The 20,083-nt window shown below is 48.3% G+C and overlaps 1 protein-coding gene across 4 annotated transcripts in view; it reads right to left on the minus strand.

The window, feature by feature from the left end:
- nid2a (nidogen 2a (osteonidogen)) overlaps positions 1-20,083 on the minus strand; it is a 37,294-nt gene that overhangs the window by 13,989 nt on the left and 3,222 nt on the right. For 3 of the 4 annotated variants that reach the window (XM_031579909.2, XM_031579908.2, XM_031579905.2), the window contains exons 3-13: positions 17,889-18,130; positions 16,867-17,387; positions 15,502-15,651; positions 13,692-13,937; positions 12,315-12,515; positions 11,139-11,366; positions 5,259-5,405; positions 3,357-3,485; positions 1,562-1,687; positions 1,004-1,240; positions 558-776 (exon numbers count right to left, since the gene is read on the minus strand). In XM_031579909.2, coding sequence (XP_031435769.1) covers positions 558-776; positions 1,004-1,240; positions 1,562-1,687; positions 3,357-3,485; positions 5,259-5,405; positions 11,139-11,366; positions 12,315-12,515; positions 13,692-13,937; positions 15,502-15,651; positions 16,867-17,387; positions 17,889-18,130 — 2,446 coding nt within the window. The remainder of the gene's footprint in view (positions 1-557; positions 777-1,003; positions 1,241-1,561; positions 1,688-3,356; positions 3,486-5,258; positions 5,406-11,138; positions 11,367-12,314; positions 12,516-13,691; positions 13,938-15,501; positions 15,652-16,866; positions 17,388-17,888; positions 18,131-20,083) is intronic. The other variant, XM_031579907.2, reaches the window with a different exon arrangement.

Here is a 20,083-nt window from a genome sequence, read left to right on the forward strand (position 1 = left end):
ATGGTATGAGGACAGGTGTCCATGTCATGGTTTATTCCTACTTGCAGGGACGTGCACAGGAGGGGGCTAAGGTTGCCCGGGCATCTACCATCTGCCATCCTCGAATCAAATTGCCCCTCCGAAGGAAACAATTATTTTTTTAAATAGTATAATGGCTGCAGAATTTCATGTAGGCCTAGATAAAAAATTTGCGGAATATGTGGGCGGGGGAGGGGGCGTGGTGGCGGCGGTTAGTGATCGACCCTGACAATTTCACAGTTTCAAGTGATATAGGCAGAATATGCGCGCAGGGGGAGGGGGCGTGGCGGCAGCGGTTACAAAAGTGAACGTGTTGCCCTTTTTTTCCAGGGCAGAGCAAAGGCCCTTCAAAATTCCTGTGCATGTCCCTGCCTACTTGAATGATTGCAATTGGTAAGCATATGACCTGGACAGGTATTCAATTAATTCAATTCAATTCAATTCAATTTTATTTATATAGCGCCATAACAATACAATTGTCTCAAGGTGCTTTACAGAGCCCAGAGCCTGGACCCCCTTAGTGCAAGCACAATTCTCACCTTGCTCATCGCAGTTGGGTCGTGGGGAACCTGCTGGTGTTCTGGTGCCGGCTCTCTCCTGACCCTGGTCGCTCACACACCAGCAGTGACCCGTAGAGCCGTGGCACTGCAGTTGGCGATATCGTCCCTCCTCATCACACTCTGGGACAAAGGCTCCCACTCCACCCTGCAGGCTGTCTCTGTGATGCTGACATTGGGTCTTGGGACGCTCCGGCTGAACTGTGGAAGAAGAAGTGTGAGATGACAGTGGGTTTAGGCTTGACATTCACGTTCACACACAACATCTGATTGCAAGAAACATTTTTGTTACATTTAATTAAAACTACAGAACCACTTCTGCCGGCCCTGTATTGAGGTATGGTATGTGGACAGGTGTCCTTGTCATGGTTTATTCCTACTTGAATGATTGCAATTGGTAAGTATATGACCTGGACAGGTAGTCTCACCTTGCTCATCGCAGTTGGGTCGTGGGGAACCTGCTGGTGTTCTGGTGCCGGCTCTCTCCTGACCCTGGTCGCTCACACACCAGCAGTGACCCGTAGAGCCGTGGCACTGCAGTGGGCGATATTGTCCCTCCTCATCACACTCTGGGATGAAGGCGCCCACCAGAGAGAAGCCGTCCTGAGAACCCTGAACACTGTCTCTGTGATGCTCACACTGGGTCTTGGGACGATCTGGGCCTCCTGAGCACAAAAGGGACCGTTAGTTCAATTACTCAGTTTCCACTTATTTCAGCTTTTTCAATTCAATTCAATTTGATTCAAATCAATTCTATTCAGCTCACATGTCCAATTTCTAAAAATTTTCAGATAAATGGCATTCAGGTAAACTTAAATTCTGGTCAATTCAACTTGACTTAAGAACTGTACTGCAGATTCTGTAGGGACGTGCTATGGACACATCGACAAGAAAAAACTTCCAGCTGAGCAGCCTCCCATGGCAACCTAGCTAAAGTTGCTCAGCGTCACCAGAACACTCCGTTCACGCAGCGAGTGGAACCTTACCGTTCTGAGGGTAGCACTGGAAGCCGTTGCCATGGAAGCCAGACTGGCACTGACACCGGAAGGAGCCCAGCGCGTTGGAGCAGATGGCCTGAGCGTGGCACGGCTGGGAGCGGCACTCATCAACATCTGGAAGCAAAGTGGAGAATGGGGAACCAAACGTGAGTCGTGTCCCTAAAGAAAACTTTCCTGAACTCTCCAGGAGAGAGGCACTGTGTCAGAAGCATCAAACTGGCAGATGTAACACTATATAATTATGTGAGACTGGAGAAAGAATGAGGAGGAGAGAGACAGAGACGGATGGAAAGAATAGAGGCAGAGTGAGAGTGTAAGACATCAAATGTATATAGAGTTATCATATAGAGTGTATACAGTCATTGGTATAAGGTGATGAGAGAGGGCATCCACTGATTCAACAATGGACATTGACTGGAGATAAAGACAGAGAGAGAGAGAGAGGGAGAGATAGAGACAGTGAGAGAGAAAGAGAGAGAGAGAGAGAGAGAGAGAGAGAGAGGAGATATATAAACAATAAAGAGTATCAGACAGGAGCAGGGGCTAGGGAGAAAGAGAGGCTATGAGACTATGAGCTGGGCAGACTGTATACACACACAGATCAGTTATAAATAAACTGGTGGAAAGAGCTAGAAATGGAGAGAGACGAGATGAGGGGTTTGTGGAAGCTCCAAGGGCAGCTCCAGACAGAGACACTGGGAGATGAAGGGTTTGTGGAAGCCTGTGCTTGTGGAAAGACTGTCGGGCCAGCGGGACATGGGAAGAGTTAACCATCCTTTGACCTCTCCGTAACCTTCAGCTGGGGTTCTCCTACACACATTCCCCTGGTGCAAACATTGGCCCATTGTTTCAACTCCACCTCCCCCAGAAAACCCCAGTGCCCCCATCTCTCTCTCTCTCTCTCTCTCTCTCTCTCTCTCTCTCTCTCTCTTCATCTCTCTCAGTCTCTCTCACAATTCCTCTATCTCCCTCTCACTCTCTCTCTCCTTCTCCCTCCCCTTTCTCTCTCTCTCTCTCTCTCCCCCCCTGTTCATCTACAGAAAGCCCTAACACTCCAGAGGCCTGAGTCAGAGTGACAGACAGAGAGAGAGAGAGAACGAAGAGTGAGTCTATGTTTGCCTTAACACAGGGCCTCTGTTTCACACACACTCTTTCCGTTTCTCAAACACACAACTCCTATTTGTTTAGCCAATCCTATCTTGACTAACCTATTAGCAGCTAATAGTCTGTGTCTCAAAGACCACTATTTTTCATCTGGCCATTCATGATTTCCATTTAATTTATTGGCAGGAAAAATTAAGAAAGTTTCCAGACTTCAAGCCTTAATCTAGTTCAGACAGTGCACTTCCCAACAGCTGTAACTCTAGGAGGAAAGGAGCAATTGATCATCTTCCCTCCTGTAAATATTTGGATTACATTTAAAGAAACAAATACTATGTGGCCGTTCTGTAATCTAACACTTTTGGGATCAAGTCCAAGTTTGTCTGTTTGTTATGATACCAGCAAACACAACCCCACATCTGCGTTCATGTGACCAAACTCACCATGCAAGAAATCTCACAAAAAGGCACTCATATCAACATCCTTAAACATCTCTGATTCATCAGCATTCTACATGATGTAACAGTTACAGAGCTATTGCTGAGAATGTGTCCATTTATCTGGCACTGACATGAACTCATTCAACATAAATGTCTTCATTCGACGCGAAGAACTGAAATTCTTTATCAGAAATGATTATCATTAAGGGACTGGAACAAGACTGGAACTCTCTCTCTCTCACCTATGCAGGTGCGCCCGTCGAAGCCAAACTCATAGCCGGGCTGGCAGAGACAGCGGTGGCTACCCTGTAGGTTCTCACACTGGGCATGAGCACCGCAGGAGCTGAGACGCTCCGCACACTCATCTATGTCTGAGGGGAGAGAAGAACACACACAAACATAGTCAAAAACAAAACACACAAACACACACGGACAAAGGGGACAAGCATATCGTCAGTCAAAGCATCATATTATGAAAGTACATACACACATCTACAAAATGGCAACGCAACATCAAGGTAGTGCATTATTGTCATAGTCCAGAATCAGTGTTTTGTTCATACAGACATGTGATCAGGGCTAATTATGGGGCTCGTGGGGTCATCCCCATTCCTGGGCCCACTGCTACCTGCCCTGTGGGGTAGGGTGGAGCAGGTGATGAAATTAAACCCTCTAGCTGCAGCCCCCCCCCACCCCCACCATGACCCCCGACCCCTCGGGATGCCCTACAGCCACGGGATATGAGCTCCAGATCCCAGTAAAGTAACACCCTGGTCGTGAGTCAGGGAGAGAGAGCTTCACACTGAGTGTGTGTGTGTGTGTGTGTGTGTGTGTGTGTGTACGTGTGCACATGTGCATGTTCCTATGAGTGTATAGCTATGTGTGAGTACGTGTGTGTGTGTGTCTGTGTGTGTGTGTGTGTGTGTGTGTGTGTGTGTGTGTGTGTGTGTGTGTGTGTGTGTGTGTGTGTTGGGTGAGCAACCAGACAGCTGCAGGGACACTGGGGTGGCTTTGAGAGAAGGTGCTAAGGCTCAGCTCTCACCCCTCTTCAAACGAGAACATCCCAGGTGGCCTCTCCTGCGTGCCAACAGCTGCGTGTGTACACCACACCCCATCACACACTCACACACCAAAAAAACACACACACATACAAAAACACCCCCCCCACAAACACACACATACACACAGACCCCCATCCTCGAAACACCACTATCACCACCCTTAAAATAAAAACAAATGCACACATATTCAGACATACCACCAAACCACCTCCCATCCCATCTCAAACACAAAACACATGCACACACACACACACACACACACACACACACACACACACACACACACACACACACACACACACACACACACACACACACACACACACACACACACACAGCCCCCCCTCTGAAGTGGTAGTGACTTGCCAGAGAGATTGCTGTGCTACCCCTGATCCCCTCTACCACATTCTTACATGGAGAGCGTCTGCATTCTATATTCTGTGCACACGTCACAAGGAGGCATTTCCGCTCCATAAACAACATGGAAGCACGGACCTTATACTACGTGATGTTGGGACAGCACTACAGTCTGGTGATGGTTAAGGGCCTTTAGAGAGGCGGAGGCATGTGTGTGTGTGTGTGTGTGTGTGTGTGCGTGCGTGCGTGCGTGCGTGCGTGCGTGCGTGCGTGTGTGTGCGCGCACGTGCGTGAAAGCTCTGGCAGGCACTCGAGGGATGCCTCAGAGATGAGAGGGACAGAGGGGGAAGTAGAGACAAGACTGGAACGGAAGGAGAAGTAGAGCAACAGACAAGAGAGAGACAGAAAGAGAGAGAGGTGAACTGTGGGTTAATGAGTGGAAGAGAGAGGGAGGTAGGGAGGAGACAAAAATAGAGTGAGACAGACAGAAAGAAAGACAGGCAGACAAAGCTGGAGAAATTGAGAGAGGATAGTGAGAAAATGAAAGAGATTAAGAGACAGGGTGCAATAAGGAGTGAGGGTGAGAAAGATAGAGGAGGAGAGAAGAGCAGATGATAGACAAAAGACAGAAAGAAAAAAGACATAAACATGGACAGTGTTGGCCAGATAGATGGTCATGCACAGACAGTGACAGGCCCAGAAAGGCTCCATTTGCTGATCTCCTACCATAGCAGTTGCGTCCGTCCCCGCGGTAACCAGTGGCACACTGGCACTGGTAGAGCTGCCCCTCTCCTGGTATGCACTGGGCAGTGGTGTCACAGTCATGGGTGCCCGCGTAGCAGGGATTCACCTCGCCTGGGTCAGGATTGCCTGCTATAAATGCCAGGGCATAGAGAGAGAGAGAGAAAGAGAGAGAGAGAGAGAGAGAGAGAGAGAGAGTTTGACTCACCACCTCAAACTATACAGTTCCACTTCACATGATGATCGTTATTACAGTGTGCTAAACCACAGAATAGACCATACTATGTATTTCTCTTGTAAGAATATATGATTATATGTTACTCAACATAACCTCAAAACCATACCCATACTCAAACCCATAACAGTACACTCTATAACAAAAGACATTCTGTAAAAATACCTTAATATACAAAATACCTTGGACTTAGAGCATTGTACTTATTATTTAAGGCTTAACATAGCGCCTCAGTGCACCTAATGTAAAGGTTGGCCAAAGGCACTATCCCTAAGAGTGTCCTTTGAAGGGGACCTCCTTCTAAACATCCCCAGAATCTACAACCCTCTAACTCTAGCGTGTGTATACACTCCGTCTCTCGTCACGTTTGATGTTTCATTGTAAGCACAACACACGGTTACATACTGGGTAACTGGAGAATGACTGCAAAATATTATGAATGAATCGAGTCATAACAATTCATAATGAATAAAGTCATAACAGAGCAGGGACACGTGAGCTACGCTAATGCTCGCTGAGCGGAGCCAGCCTCTCTTCCACCCACCCACCCACCGCTTAGTGACTTTGTGAGGCATGGCATGGTCAAAATGATCGCCGTCTAAACTATAAAGATGAAATACACACACTCATGCACGCATATGCGGCAGACACATACACACACACACACGCCAACTATGTTTCCACATAGGCACCTGATTCCCAGGCACTCAATCTTCGCCAGTGCGTACAGGAGACGTACACAATCGCAGCAAATGGCCTTTTAAAAACACTCCAACTACGTCAAAGGAAATCATACGATGAACGGCGAGGCTAATGCATGGCTGCTTTCCATTACCCTGACAGTGACAGATGCTTGCCATGACTTAGAGTGGTGTTAACACCAGGTCCGGGGTGAGGGGTGGGGTGGGGGGTTGGGGTGTAAACACATTTCCTTCCTATGGGGGCCTGTGCGGCCACTCTTTAAGTGGTCCATCACGGCTCGACCCTGAAGGTCAAAGCACTTGACCTGGAATGCTAGTCATGTTTAAAAACGGCTGTAAAACACAGGGGCAAACACAACATTAAGGCATTTAGGAGAGACCACTTGTTCCAGCCATGTTCTGGCTAGCAGGTCTGCTGGGAAGGGTGTGTGTCAGAGTGTGTGTGTGTGGGTGTGTGTGTGGGGGGGATTTAGTGCTAGTGGATAAAGACAACCCCACTTGTTCGTAAGATCTGGTGGAAATGTGTGAGAGTGTGTGTGTGACTATGTGTGTCTTGGGGACATCAGAGCTCGGAAGCAGCGATTCTGACAACACTGGGCTCCATTGTGAAGCCCGTCTACGGAGAGACACCAAAGCAACACCACAGGGCCAGCATCTGAAGACTCCATCCCCGGGAACAGCCTGAAGCCCACCCCTCTCTGTCTTTCTTTCCCTCTCTCACTCTTTTTTCCCTCTCTCGCTCATTCTTTCCCTCTTTCACTCTCTCTCTTTCTATCGCTCTCTCGCTCTTTCTTTTTCTCTCTGTGTCTCTTTCTCTCTTTCCAACTCTGGCTCACTTACCCTCAATCTCTATCTCCCTCTCTCAACCCCCCTCTCTTTTACACTCTGTCCTCTCTTTTCAACTCTCTCTCTCCCTCCCTATCCTTCTCTCTCTCTCTGTAGAAACGCCTCCACGCCACACATTAAACATTAAACCCAGCTTGATTTGCTCACCCCAGGCCAGGGACCAATTTGGCCAATTATCAAAGGCAGACAGGAAGCCTTTTGTTTGAAGTGCGAGAGGGAGAGAGACAAGAGAGACGGTCGCCCCTTCAGAGTCACTCCACAGGGGAGGGGTGTGTGTGTGTTGGGTGGGGGGGTTAAGTGGAAAAACTAGCGGACGAGTGATTCTAACGGCAGAGTGTTTTGCGGTGGGGTAGTGGGGGCTCTTTTTAACTGTGATAATTAAAGGGACTGGACGGGGGACAGATCTGTGGGGTGGAGACCAGGTTTTGAAAGTGCAGGGGAGGGTGAGAGATGGGAGGTGTGTGAGTGTGTGTGTGTGCTGGGTAGGGGGTGGGGGTAGCGTTAAGACACCAGGTGGGAAACTTCTGTCATGCCTGCAGGGGAAGGCCTCGTCTTGTCTCACACACTCACACCACCTCACAAACGTGTATATTAAATTCCTGTGTGTGTGTGTGTGTGTGTGTGTGTGTGTATGTGTGTGTGTGTGTGTATAAGTGAGTGTGTAAAAGTGTATGTGAGCATGTACTCATACCATGCATGTGCCTGTCTCTGTGTGTGTGTGTGTGTGTGTGTGTGTGTGTGTGTGTGTGTGTGTGTGTGTGTGTGTGTGTGTGTGTGTGTGTGTGTGTGTGTGTGTGTGTGTGTGTGTGGTATGGTACCATGTGTGCTTGTGTTACAGGATGGTTCCAAGACCTCCAGACCATTAAAGGTGTTAAAGAACTGCGCTCACCGGGAGAGAACAGACATGGGAACACATCTCTGTCAGCAGGCGGTCTAGAGGCGAGGGCAGGCAGACAGACAGGCAGACAGACATACACCACCCAGCCCCAGCATGGCCCACCGCTCTGCACTAACACTAACACTGACATCCATGCCAGTCACGCAGTCCTGTCAAACATCTGGAGCCTGGCTGGCTATAGGAGCTGCAGACTTCCTTAGCTGACTTTGCTGGCTGGCTGGCTGGCTGGGTGGGAGAGTATTTCAGTGGGTCTCTGTCTGGCCAGCAGGGCACTTCCCAACTCAAGATGTCTGAGCCTGAAACATCAAACCCCTTCCATTATGGCGTATGGACACAGGTAAGAAAGAGACATTTTTGGTTCTTGGTCCAAGGTCCGTGCTCCGTGGTCTTCCTACCCATGCCAGCGATACAATATCTTACAGGTCATCATATGCTGTTCGTGTGAAGTAGGGACTTACACTGTCTAAAGCCATATCAATTAAAAGGGCCCATATCCAAAATTTCACTCTGAGGATTCTGTCCTGTCTAAAGTTTGCGGGACTTCCCTGTATCTCAACCTATGAGCATAAGGGTCCAGACCAGAACTGTCTGACAGACAAACACCAGCTGAGAGCCGAACCACTTACTCACACAGACCCACCATGACTCACTCAGCCAGTCCCCCGACTCTCAGACCACAACACCACCCCCCAAACACCCCCACACACTTCACACAGATGTCCCCACACAACGCAGACACAAGCCGCAGGGCAGGGAACTGTTTAACACTGCATCACATCAGACACGGGCAGAGAGAAGAGAGCAGAGGCCCCTGTTATAGCTCAGTCTGGCTGACTGGTAGGACTGTGTAATGGTACCAATAAATGGATGCCTTCAGAGTGATGGGTGGTGACACGGTTGATTCAAATGGCATAGGGGCCCAAGCAAAAATGGCAATTAAATATATTTAGAAGTGTGTGCTGTTTTTCCATCACACATAGTCGATTGCATAAAAAATCTTGTGTGTCCTATATAAACATATGTACTATATTTCTAACATATATGCTAACAGATCTCGCATAATGCTATTGTGCACATGCTATCTACATCGGTTCACTGCGCTTGCACTTTGCACTGCTTAAAATAATAGATTCGAAAGAGCAAAATGTGACTGGTGTTTCAGAGTACAACATCAAGAAGCAAATCCTGACAGTCTGAGTACTCTAACTAGCATACTGGATATGATCACAGCTCAGATGATATCAGTGACTGACAAATTCCCCGAGACTAAAAGCATGCCTACTGTCTCTTTGCTCACATTTCAACATATTGCGGTCAAACGGTAACATCTCTGTCTTCCTCCAAATTACTCCACTTAAGCATCCCAATTTTCCCAATGACAGACAGATAGGCAGCACCAGCTGTGAACAACCCCCACAACAAAATACCCCCCCCCCCCCAATCACCACTCCCATCGCCAGCATAACCCCCTGTTCCCATGACATCACTATGCAGACATTTCTGCATCCTGCCCCAAAACCAGCCCCAAGGCCCCCGCCATCTCCACCTCCTTACCCCCCCGCCCCCATCTTGCTGTGTAAATCTGTCATGGGGGGATAGTGTTACAGCGCAAGCAGCATAATAACAGCACGTCTGCTCCCCGCCACTCACAACATCACTCACACACGCCATAACTGTCTCACACACCAGCTGGGAGAACTCTCTCGCTCCTTCCTTCCTTCCCATCTAACTCTCTATATCTTTCCTTCTCTCTCTCTCTCCAAAATATACTTCTCTTTCTTCCTGAACCTCTCTCTCACACTCTTCTTTCTCTCTCTCAAATCTTTCTATTTCTCTTTTTCAACTCCTTGACCCCCCCCTCTCTCTCTCTCTCCAAACTAAGGGGGAATGAACGACAGAACATCATCAGCCCCCCCCTCTTTTCTTTCCCATCCGGGGGTTCCTTCTCTGAGGCCATGATGTCAGATGTGGGGTCATGTGAGGCTTGGTGCTCTTGCAGTACATCTGCGCTTACTTCCAGAAGTTCTTACTGTCTAGTTCCAGAACGGAACACAACATTCTCATCCCTTCCACCATCACCACTCCTGTCAACCACTCAGATGCTAAAACATCATAGCTATAACTAATAGTATTCTAAAACATCATAGCTATAACTAATAGTATTCTAAAACATCATAGCTATAACGAATAGTATTCCGCTCATGGCAGCCATTAAACGACCATCCTCAGATTGGAATCAAAACTCTAGTCCCAACCCAGAGATGAGCGCAACACTTCCAGTGCATCTACATCATACCAGGAACCTGCCAATGTTAATGTAATTTTGTGTGAACACAGCACCCAACTGGGTATGTTAAATATCCATTACATACACTGAATATAAGTGTATCTAACTACAGTTATGGGCCATCGTATATACACAAATCACTGCCTCATTTACTGACAGGATCCAGTAATCGTGCAGCTGTGTGTGTCCGCTGCCGGTTCGGGGTGGAGTGTTGGTGCTTTGCCACAGCGCTCGGCAACAGGTGGCGTGACGACGCAGTCTCCTCTGGGCCTCCACCGGGTCGTGGGAGAAACAGACAGGCAGGCCAGAGACGGAGAGCAGAGCGGAGGGGTGGTAGGGGCAGGTGGGGGCAATAACAGGGGTAGCAGTCAGCAGTCAGCGGAGCTCACACCCCCCGTACCACTGAGACCAGATTCCTCAGCAGCCCGTCTCTCAGCACGTTAATAAAGCAACTATCCCAAACATGAGGCCGAGCCCCGCACCAGAACAGCAGGCAGGAAGCGCAGGGATATTAAGTTGGCCAGAGTGCCAGGACGCATAGCGCTAAACTCAGAGGACTGAGAGTGTGACAGAAGGAGTTTCAGCAGGGCCAGTGTGTTTCTCACGACTCTTTACACAGTCTTAAAGTCAACATGTACGTCAGCAAAGTGTACGTCAGAAGATTCTTTAATTAGCCATTACCACATGCAACCTTTGTCAAACATAAACAGGGAACAACTGCACATGTGGAAAGTCTTCCCACAAACATCTGCTTGATTGTCCTAATCACAGGGCCATTATCTCAGTTTGATAGTCTACTATTTTCTCCATTTACCTCCAACAGGACTAGTTTTGCTGTTGATGATAAAACTACAAGCTGTCTGTAAAAATGGTGCCTCTATCAGACACGTTGGCTTACCTCCGACTGGGCCGATCTTGTTGGTAATGGCGTATCTGAGGATGCGCTCTTCCTTGACGTACATGGCAAACACGCGCTCCACACTCAGCTCCTGCGTCTCGGGTCCGCTCCTCGGGCCGTGCCGGCAGTCCTGGTACGTGATGTTCTGCCGCAGCTGGAAGGAGAATGTCTCGGCACCGCTCTCCGCCGACACCACCGTGAACTCACGCACGGACGTGGAGGTGGCCACTGCACAAAAAAAGCGTCCCACATTTCACAACTAGAACCGGCTCGTTTTATCAAAACTAAGAATTGCACCTCGTGAACATTAAAGTCTACACTGTCATAAAATACAAGAAACTGATAACCCTTTTAAACACAATATCCGTGGTCTGCATGACCCAGACTGTTGTTAGTTGTAAGACAGCCATAATAAAGAACAGAAACGGCATTGGCTCTGTGTTGTTAGAATGAGTAATAGTCTGTATTTGCAACTCATCAAGCCCAGAAGACACAGCTTCCTTTAAAAGGAAACAGAGTGATGTGACGTGACTGGAGTCACATAGCGTGTTGCTTTTTATAGCCCAAGCACTCTCATAGCCCCTGATCTCTATCTCTTGCACAAATGAAAGATTGGATACCAGGGGAAAGATCATGCCCATCCGTTATCACATCACCAGCTTCCAAAGAGACGCTGTTAAGAGTTCCAATTATTGGCCTGCTATAAGGAGACTGAAGTTACACGAGGCGACACAGAATACTTGTAAAAAAAGTCCTTGAAAGTTCTTGGAATTTAAACTGTAGCTCTCTTATTTACACCCGAGTAATCTACAACACAAGATGCAAATGCTCTGACAAAACGAATGTTTCGAATTTAGAAGGAATCAAAAATAGCTGGGAAGCAGTCTCTTACTAGTGTGTTTGTGTAAGGTGTTCATTTCTATCTTGAAATAAAAAACCCTCCCGCTATGGTGTACAATAAAGATTCCCTTTCATGAGGCCAACACCATGAGGACCCTGGCTTAGAGTTATTGGACAACATGCTGCGATTATGTGCAATAAAATGAGATGGAATAACAAATTAAAACTTCATACTCCAAATTTACTGCTGTAATAGAAGGGGGTTTGGGGGTAAAAAAAAACACCTCTGTGCCAAACAAAGTTTGGGCGGGTGGTAAGGGGGGGCGGGGGGTATACCTGAGGGGTAATACTGGAAGGTCACTTTAAATGGCTCCATCTGCACTGTTGACCCAGGGGGGATGAAGGGAACACTGCCGCGGAGCTGGGTGTCCACGCTGAGGTAGTTCTCCGTGTCCAAACCTTTACCCGTCTGGACGATGTAGAGGCGCTGGTTGCCGGGGTAGAAGGTGATGTCAGCGTGGCGAGTGAACTCCGCACCTGAGAGACGGACGGAGGAGCAACAGGAGAGCGTGAGTGACGGAGAGAGAGAGGGAGATGTGGAGAAAGGGTGGAGAAGAGAAAAAAGCCAGTGATTTCAGAGAGAAAGAAAGAGAGAGAGAGAGAAATTGATAAAAGAAAAGTGGAGAAGAGAGAGAAATGCATTGAAATAAAGAGAGAGAAAGAGAGAGGGAGGACAGGGAGAGAAAGATTGATAAAAAGTGGAGAGAAGACAGAAATGTGTTGAAATACAGAGAGGAGAAAGAGGGGAGAGAGAGAGACATTGATAAAAAGAAGAGAGGCAAGAGAGAGGTATTAAGGAAAGAGAGAAACGTTGGCTGACATGTTTTCCTAGTTTGAGCCCCTCGTTGGCACTTTGTGAGTCGTAAAAGTGCAGTGTTGAAGTGCGCTCGTTCCACTACTAATTTTTGCTCAGGCAGATCAAAGACACATGAGGGTTATGGCCCTCGTAATGGAGCTTGGTGAAAACCTGCACGTCTTACGCACTAAAGGCAGGGGGGGTGACACTGGCTTGTTTCACACACAAGTCTAAACACAGAGCTCGGGAGCACCTGACTTAAATTAGGCTCCGGGGCGGAGGGCCTGTTGTTCTGTCTAAGAGTCTCAGCCCTCAAGAGTGCAGGGGGAAAACACAGCTGTGTGGCCGTGCACTTAACGTTACATTCGTGCAGAAATATGTCTGTATGTTAAAGTCGCCCAGCATGGGGGCATATGTTAAGTCAACACACAACACCATTAAACAACCCTGACGGTGACATCACCAAGGTCTAACCAGGGATGCTGGTAAGGTATGTGAGCGTGTGTGGGGGAGCAAGGATATCATGTGTGTGTGTGTGTGTGTGTGTGTGTGTGTGTGTGTGTGTGTGTGTGTGTGTGTGTGTGTGTGTGTGTGTGTGTGTGTGTGTGTACAAAACCGTATCATCTGTTATTGCTTAAGCTTCATATATTTTACATAATTTTGTATGGCAACACACGAGCACAGTGTGTTTTGGCATTCTTACTCCTAATTTCCCATGTATTGACAACAGCCTCCTAACGTAGAACACACACACCCTACACAGAGCACCTGTGACTAATACAAGACAATATGCCAGAACACCACTTCTCTCTAGTGGGTTGACACTACCTGGGGGGGGGTGAGGGTGGGTCACTTACCGGTGATGGTGAAGCCGTTCTGGCTGTTGGGGAGCTCCAGGGCAAAGAGCCAGCCAAAGAGACCCCCGATTGGGGCCACAGGCATCAGGGCCCAGCCTGCGGGCTCCGGGACCTCGCTGACGGCCGTGTAGGCCCTGCCATCGCCCACCACCACGTAGGCGTGCATGTCGATGTTGTTGAGCTCCACGGGAGTGGAGCCGACTAACACCACACCGTTCACCTTACCATTTACACGATGGGGGGCACCTGATGGGAGGATAGAGAGAGAGAGAAAGAAAGAGAGAGGGGGAGGAAGAGGAGGAGGAGGAAGATGGAGAAAGAGGATGTGAGAGAGAGCGATCACAGTGGAGCAGACACAGTTCATCTGCAGTGAGAGGCCAGGCGAAGGCACAGTGCAGATGGTGAGGGGGGGATGGAGGAGAAGCCAGGCTTGAGTTTATAGGCTGAAGGATGCAGATTTCCCAGCTGGTATTTTATATGGTGTGTGTCCTCGATCACTGAGCCATGGAACAACAGGCTCTATATGCAACCACCCCTCTTCCTCCTTCTCCTCGCATCTTTCTCTTTGTCTCTGCTGATGGGGACAAAGATTCAACTGTACACATTCACACACATACTCACACACACATACTGTACACACGCACACACTCACACACACACACACTACAGCTGACAAATATTTTCCTCCTCTACAGTATTCATAGCACTGAGAGTCAGCACTCCAGACTCCAAGCCAAGGTTTGCTTTCACACGTCAGCTTCCACCAATGTGTGTGTGTGTGTGTGTGGTGGGGTGTGTGTGTGGTGGGGTGAGGGCTCCACAGGCAGTCTCTGGTAGCCAAATAATCTCCGATGATGACACAGCTAATGCTAGCCTTGTGGAAGGACACTGAGAGATAGGAGTAGAGTTTGAAAACCTACTGCAGCAAAGCAAACACCTCAGCTGACTACTCAACTCACAACGTCAAAGACATTGCGGGGAGAAGTGACAGTCCAGAATATTTAGTGTTTATCAGCAATTTGCGGGGAGAGTGGAGTTCTGAGCGTAATGAAAGTCTTGTCTGAGGAGGAAGGGTTGCGTCAGAGGTGTTGATCTGACAGGAAATCTCTAAGTCTCCGCACTCCTGGGAGGATGTTGTCACATGAGAGGCAGGGTTGGGTAAGGACCTGGCCTCACGTCCCGGGGATCTCCAAACATGTGGATGTGTGTGTGTGTGGTGTGTGTCTGTGTGTTTGAGTGTGGGGGAGGGGGGCTGCCTGTGAATTTTCAATCTGTTTGACTACCATCACAGAGCACACACACGCAGCACAAACGTCTCATCTAAAGCTGTGCCAGATGCGAGAGTGTGAATGTTGTAACATACTTGCTACATCCCTTCCCAGGTAGTGGCTGACTCTAAAATGCCTGGCTCTGATCTGGCCCTGATCTAGCCCTGATCTGGCCCTGATGTAGCCCTGATCTGGCCCTGATTTAGCGCTGATTGGATCTGCACCAGACTAGGACCTGCTCCATTCAAGTCCCTTGGTGTTGACAAAATAAACACAACTTACTGACCCTTCCTGCATAGTTTACCCCTTCCCATGTTTACACAGGACAGGAGGGAGACAACATCAACAAAAGCGCATAAACAACAACTAAATGCAGCTGCTTATTTGAGTAGCTATGTCAGTGATGTGTGTGTGTGCGTGTGTGTGTGTGTGTGTGTGTGTGTGTGTGTGTGTGTGTGTGTGTGTGGGTCTGTGTGTGGCTAGCGGTCAGCACTGCTGCTACAGAAGGCCTCATTCAGTGACCAGTGCTGGTCTGGACTCACCATTTGGCAGGCAGTGGCGACCGTTGCCGTAGAAACTGGAGCGGCAGTGGCAGCAGAAGCCGGTGGCGTAGTCGGAGCAGTAGGCGCTCTGGGAACACTGCTGCCCAAAGCGCTCGCACGTGTCCTTGCTGCCTGCGTTATACTGGATCACTGCAGGTTAGAGGAGACACAAAGAGAGAGAGAGAAAGAGAGGTTTAAAACACTGGTTTGGTTTAATGAACTGGTATCAACATTTTTACATTACTGAACCCTTGCATGACATTGCAAATGCATCCAACATTGACATAGAGAGAGAAATAAATAAACAGACACAGAAAGAGAGTGAACAAGAAACAGAGACTGAAAGAGAGAGACGAGAGGAAGAGATAGAGAGGGAGGGAAGGGAGGGTAGATGGAGAGGAAGATGTAGAGAAAGAGAGAAAATAGAAATGATTGCTTGTTTATATATAAATACACAGAACGTAATTAAGTGCTATTTATAGTTTTATACAGTTTTTATTATAGAGCTATATATTATATAGTGCTAGCGTGTGCAATCAGAAGTTGGTAGCCTGGAAATCACAGTGGTGCAAACATCTTCTCTCTCTTTCTCTCTCTCTCCACAACTGCATAGATGGTATCTAAATATGTGGCAGATGTTGATGAGTCACAGAGTGCTAGTGCCAGAAAAGACACATAATCCCTGCGAATGCGACTGCAGACTGTGAACGCAGCCCTGAGTCCTCATGCAGTGCCACTAAAAGCTGCAATCAGTGGTTTGAGCACAGTGAGCTCCAGCCTCACAACGCTGCCAGAGAGAAGAAGGCTAATATCTGACATCTGGAGGACTCCACCGAGAAGTTACCTCTGGGATCTGTGCTCAGGGAGGATTCTCTAATCTGATTGGACAGGATCCCACTCTCTGTGTTCTCAGCGGGGCCAGATGAGTATCTGATTGGCTAATCCAGGATGACCTCCAGATGATGATGATGATGATGATGATGATGATGATGATGAAGCTTTGGACGCTGCTGGAGGAGTTAACCTTTTTCCAATTACTCCCAGCAGTGACCCTATGGATAAACAGCTACGGGTTGCACCAGTGACATATGGGGGAACGGCCTTGAGACCAAGAGGGAAGCGGAGAAGGGGAACGTTTATTTTCTCTTCCATCCCCTTTACCAAGCCCTCACAAAAGGTCAAAGTGGAAAGGCGAGGGGGAGAGGGACGGGATGAGAGAGAGGAGGGGGATCACTCTAAACAAGCCCAGATGAGACCAAAGGAATAGGATGTGAGAGAAGAAAAACACAAACACAAAAAAAAAGAGGGGAAAAGAAAGCAAAGTGAAAGAAAAAAGACTGCTCTCTGAGTGAAATAGCTCCTCACCTCCAGTGTCAATGTCGACACCTTCCAGCTCACTGTCCACCTGGCTGTTGGGGGTGTATCGCGGCGATTCACCCTGCCTGTTGGGGTACACCTCCAGGATGGTGTGCTCGGGGACGGGGCGCTGGGGCAGACCAGAGTCCTCTGGGGGCCGGTTTCGGGGCTCTGGGACAGCAGGGTACTCCCTGGGGCCGGACTCTGAGTTGGGGGTCTCTGGGATTTCGGGGCTGGAGGTGAAGGGAACGTCCTCGCCGTAGAGCTGGACCTGAGGTTGACCCGGGGACTGCAGGAGGGACGGATCTGGTCCAGCCTCCACAAACTCAGGCAGGGTCGGGGACTGGAACTCGGGGTAGTCCGATTCTGAGTACTCGGAGTACTCCGGGGTGGTAGCGTGTTCCAGCTCCGCGTCAAAAGGGGGCCCTGTGGCCAGGACACCACCCACGGATGCTGGAATCACGTTTTCAAAGGAGTAGCTGCTGCCGATGTGAAAGAGCCATACGCCAGGCACACCTGTGTTTCCAACCCTGACGAGAGCACAGAAAGAGATTATTTAGAAATACCTCTCGAATGTCTATCAAATCTGCACGTCTTTAATACTACTGGATCTGCCAAAACTCTGAGGTTCCTTCAGTGTGTCTCCATAGAGGTACCTAAAAACGTTCTAGTTACGTATGTCCTCCATTTGAGATACTCCGTTAGAAAAACCTTTCTAGTTTTCAGTCATATCACAAGGTTGAGTAAAGTTGATCCCCTGTAGGACATATTCGTAACACAGGTTACCTAACTTTTTAGTTGAAGTGTTTTTCTTAAGAGACATTTGAAGAATACTTAATTGTACTCTCTCTTTTTTTCTTGTATATTTCCTGTCAATATAACACCAGAGAAACTGAAGCCTAGCCCCTAGCCAAATAAAGCTTAAAAGGACGGGGCATCTTTCCTACAACAATCATTTTGCTAGCTGCATTTCAGGCCTTAGAATAGGGTTCTCCTCAGTTCTAATGGTGTTTTATTGGTGTTGTACTCACTGGTAGAGGTTCTTGACGGACTGCTCGTTGCTGGTGATGCTGTAATAGGGTCCCTCCTGGCGTGAGAAGAACAGGAAGGATACCTCTCCTCGGCTGAACCCCACCCGAGCCGGCAGCTCGATCTCCACGTTGTACGACTCCTTGGGCCGCGTCCCAAAGAAGCGCAAACCGTCCTCAGGGTACAGGAACAGGGCATAGGTGTCCGTCCCATCGTACGCCACAACTGCCTGGAACGTGTTCACCTAGAGGAAGAGATTCAATTAGTACTTGTCTAACACTGTACGTTTCTTAAAGCACAGGATAATAGGATCACAAGATCATGAAATCTTATATCCTATCATGATCAACCTGATTATTAGTAACATATCAAGATTGAGATTCTGACTGTTTCAGAATACTTCCAATACAATCCACTTTTTTTTTTTTACGGTAATGCAATAATGTGGTAATGCTTTAATTAGAGGACATCAGGATAATTTGACACACATCAAAACTGAGACTTCACACTGAGTCTGTCTGAGACCTGGATGAGAAACCTTCCCTGACTAAATAAACTGTTGTCTTGCACCTCCCTGCTAAAAACCGTAACTGGCTGTGTTCCTTTTAAAACAGGCTTCCTTCTCGAGCCCACGCTGTTGTTTTTCTTCTACACCTTGTTTAAAGACAAGCCACATGACACAGAGGCCACAGGGGTGTTGATGTCTCGCCTTGTGCTGTTTGCTAAATGACTGGGCTGGCTGTGTGTGTTCCTCTTTAAGCCACGACGAAAAAAGAACTCTGGGAATCTATACAGCAGAACCTCGAGAGGGATTCATACTTAACTGTCACTGGAGATTGCTTGGCCAACTACAATCATTTGTTAGCTAGAGTAGCTGCACAAATATCTCTGTGGTATTTCAAGTAAGATATTAAAAGAAGACCCATCCCCCCCTCTGTTCTGCTCCCTAACAGTCAGGACCTGTGTGAAATTCCTCTCCTCCTCCTCCTCCTCCTCCTCCTCCTCCTCCTCTTCTCGTGATCTAAGCTATCCTGAGCAGAGCTATCACCTTCAACACCTCTGTCACTAAACACCCCACCCACCACACACACAAAACACACAGACACACACACACATGCATACACACACCCTTACAAAGACAATGCTGCATCTAGCTCTGAGACACCCCCAGGCCACCTAATTCCAGAGCACACACACACACACTCACACACACACACACACACACACACACACTGGCAGACACACAAACATGTAGAGAAGGCAAGAAGATAAGAAGACAGGGAGAGACAGAGAGAGACATACATTCCAACACACACACACACACAGTTAGAGGGACACACAGACACATGTGCATTATGCGCACGCTACGACATACACACATGCACGAAAGCAAGTATGCAGCATACAAAAAGGGCCCCCACATACACACACCGATACAAACACACAGTCACACAATTACACACAAACACACACATACACACACCCTCTCTCCCCCAGCCTCAAAGTCTTAATTACCAGACCACACTGCCTCCGAGCAGTCCAGATACACGCCCATAAACAAAATTGTTTAAAGATGTTATTGTAAATAATTAGTCTCCCACTTGTGGCTGGCTTTGGCTTTGACTACACACTGGAGAGGGGCCTGGGATGGTACCCAGCAGGCACCTTGCCAACTTGCCAATGGCAGGCCGTGGCCCCAAGTATCAACGGCTTATATATTTCAGGAGAAACACCTCTGTAAGTCTATCTCCACTGCCCCCCCCCCCCCCCACACACACACACACACACACACACACACAAACACAAACACACACACACACACACACACACACACATCACCAACATGGCAGCACAGAGCCATTGATCTGGAGGGGCGACATCTTCAACCCCAGATAAAAACTGATCCAATTCCGAAAGCAAACACAAGGGGATCATCCAAAGTGCTTTGCTTCCTTCCTCCCTTTCTACGAGGCGAACTCCACGGAATGGAACAACACCGAATAACCCGGAGAGCTCTCTCTCCTTCCTCGAGCCTCTGCTGCAGTGTCCCTTGTGGATTACAGGCTCTCTCCCACTGTAGTCAATGCGTGCCGGGTCAACAAAAGCCATCAATGATAGTAAACACAGAGGAGCAAAAACAGGACTGCTAGTGAGTCAGTGATGACTAAAGACACAGACCAGACCAGACCAGACAACA

This window comes from Clupea harengus, chromosome 14 (assembly GCF_900700415.2).
Source record: "Clupea harengus chromosome 14, Ch_v2.0.2, whole genome shotgun sequence".
Classification (NCBI taxonomy): Eukaryota; Metazoa; Chordata; class Actinopteri; order Clupeiformes; family Clupeidae; genus Clupea; species Clupea harengus.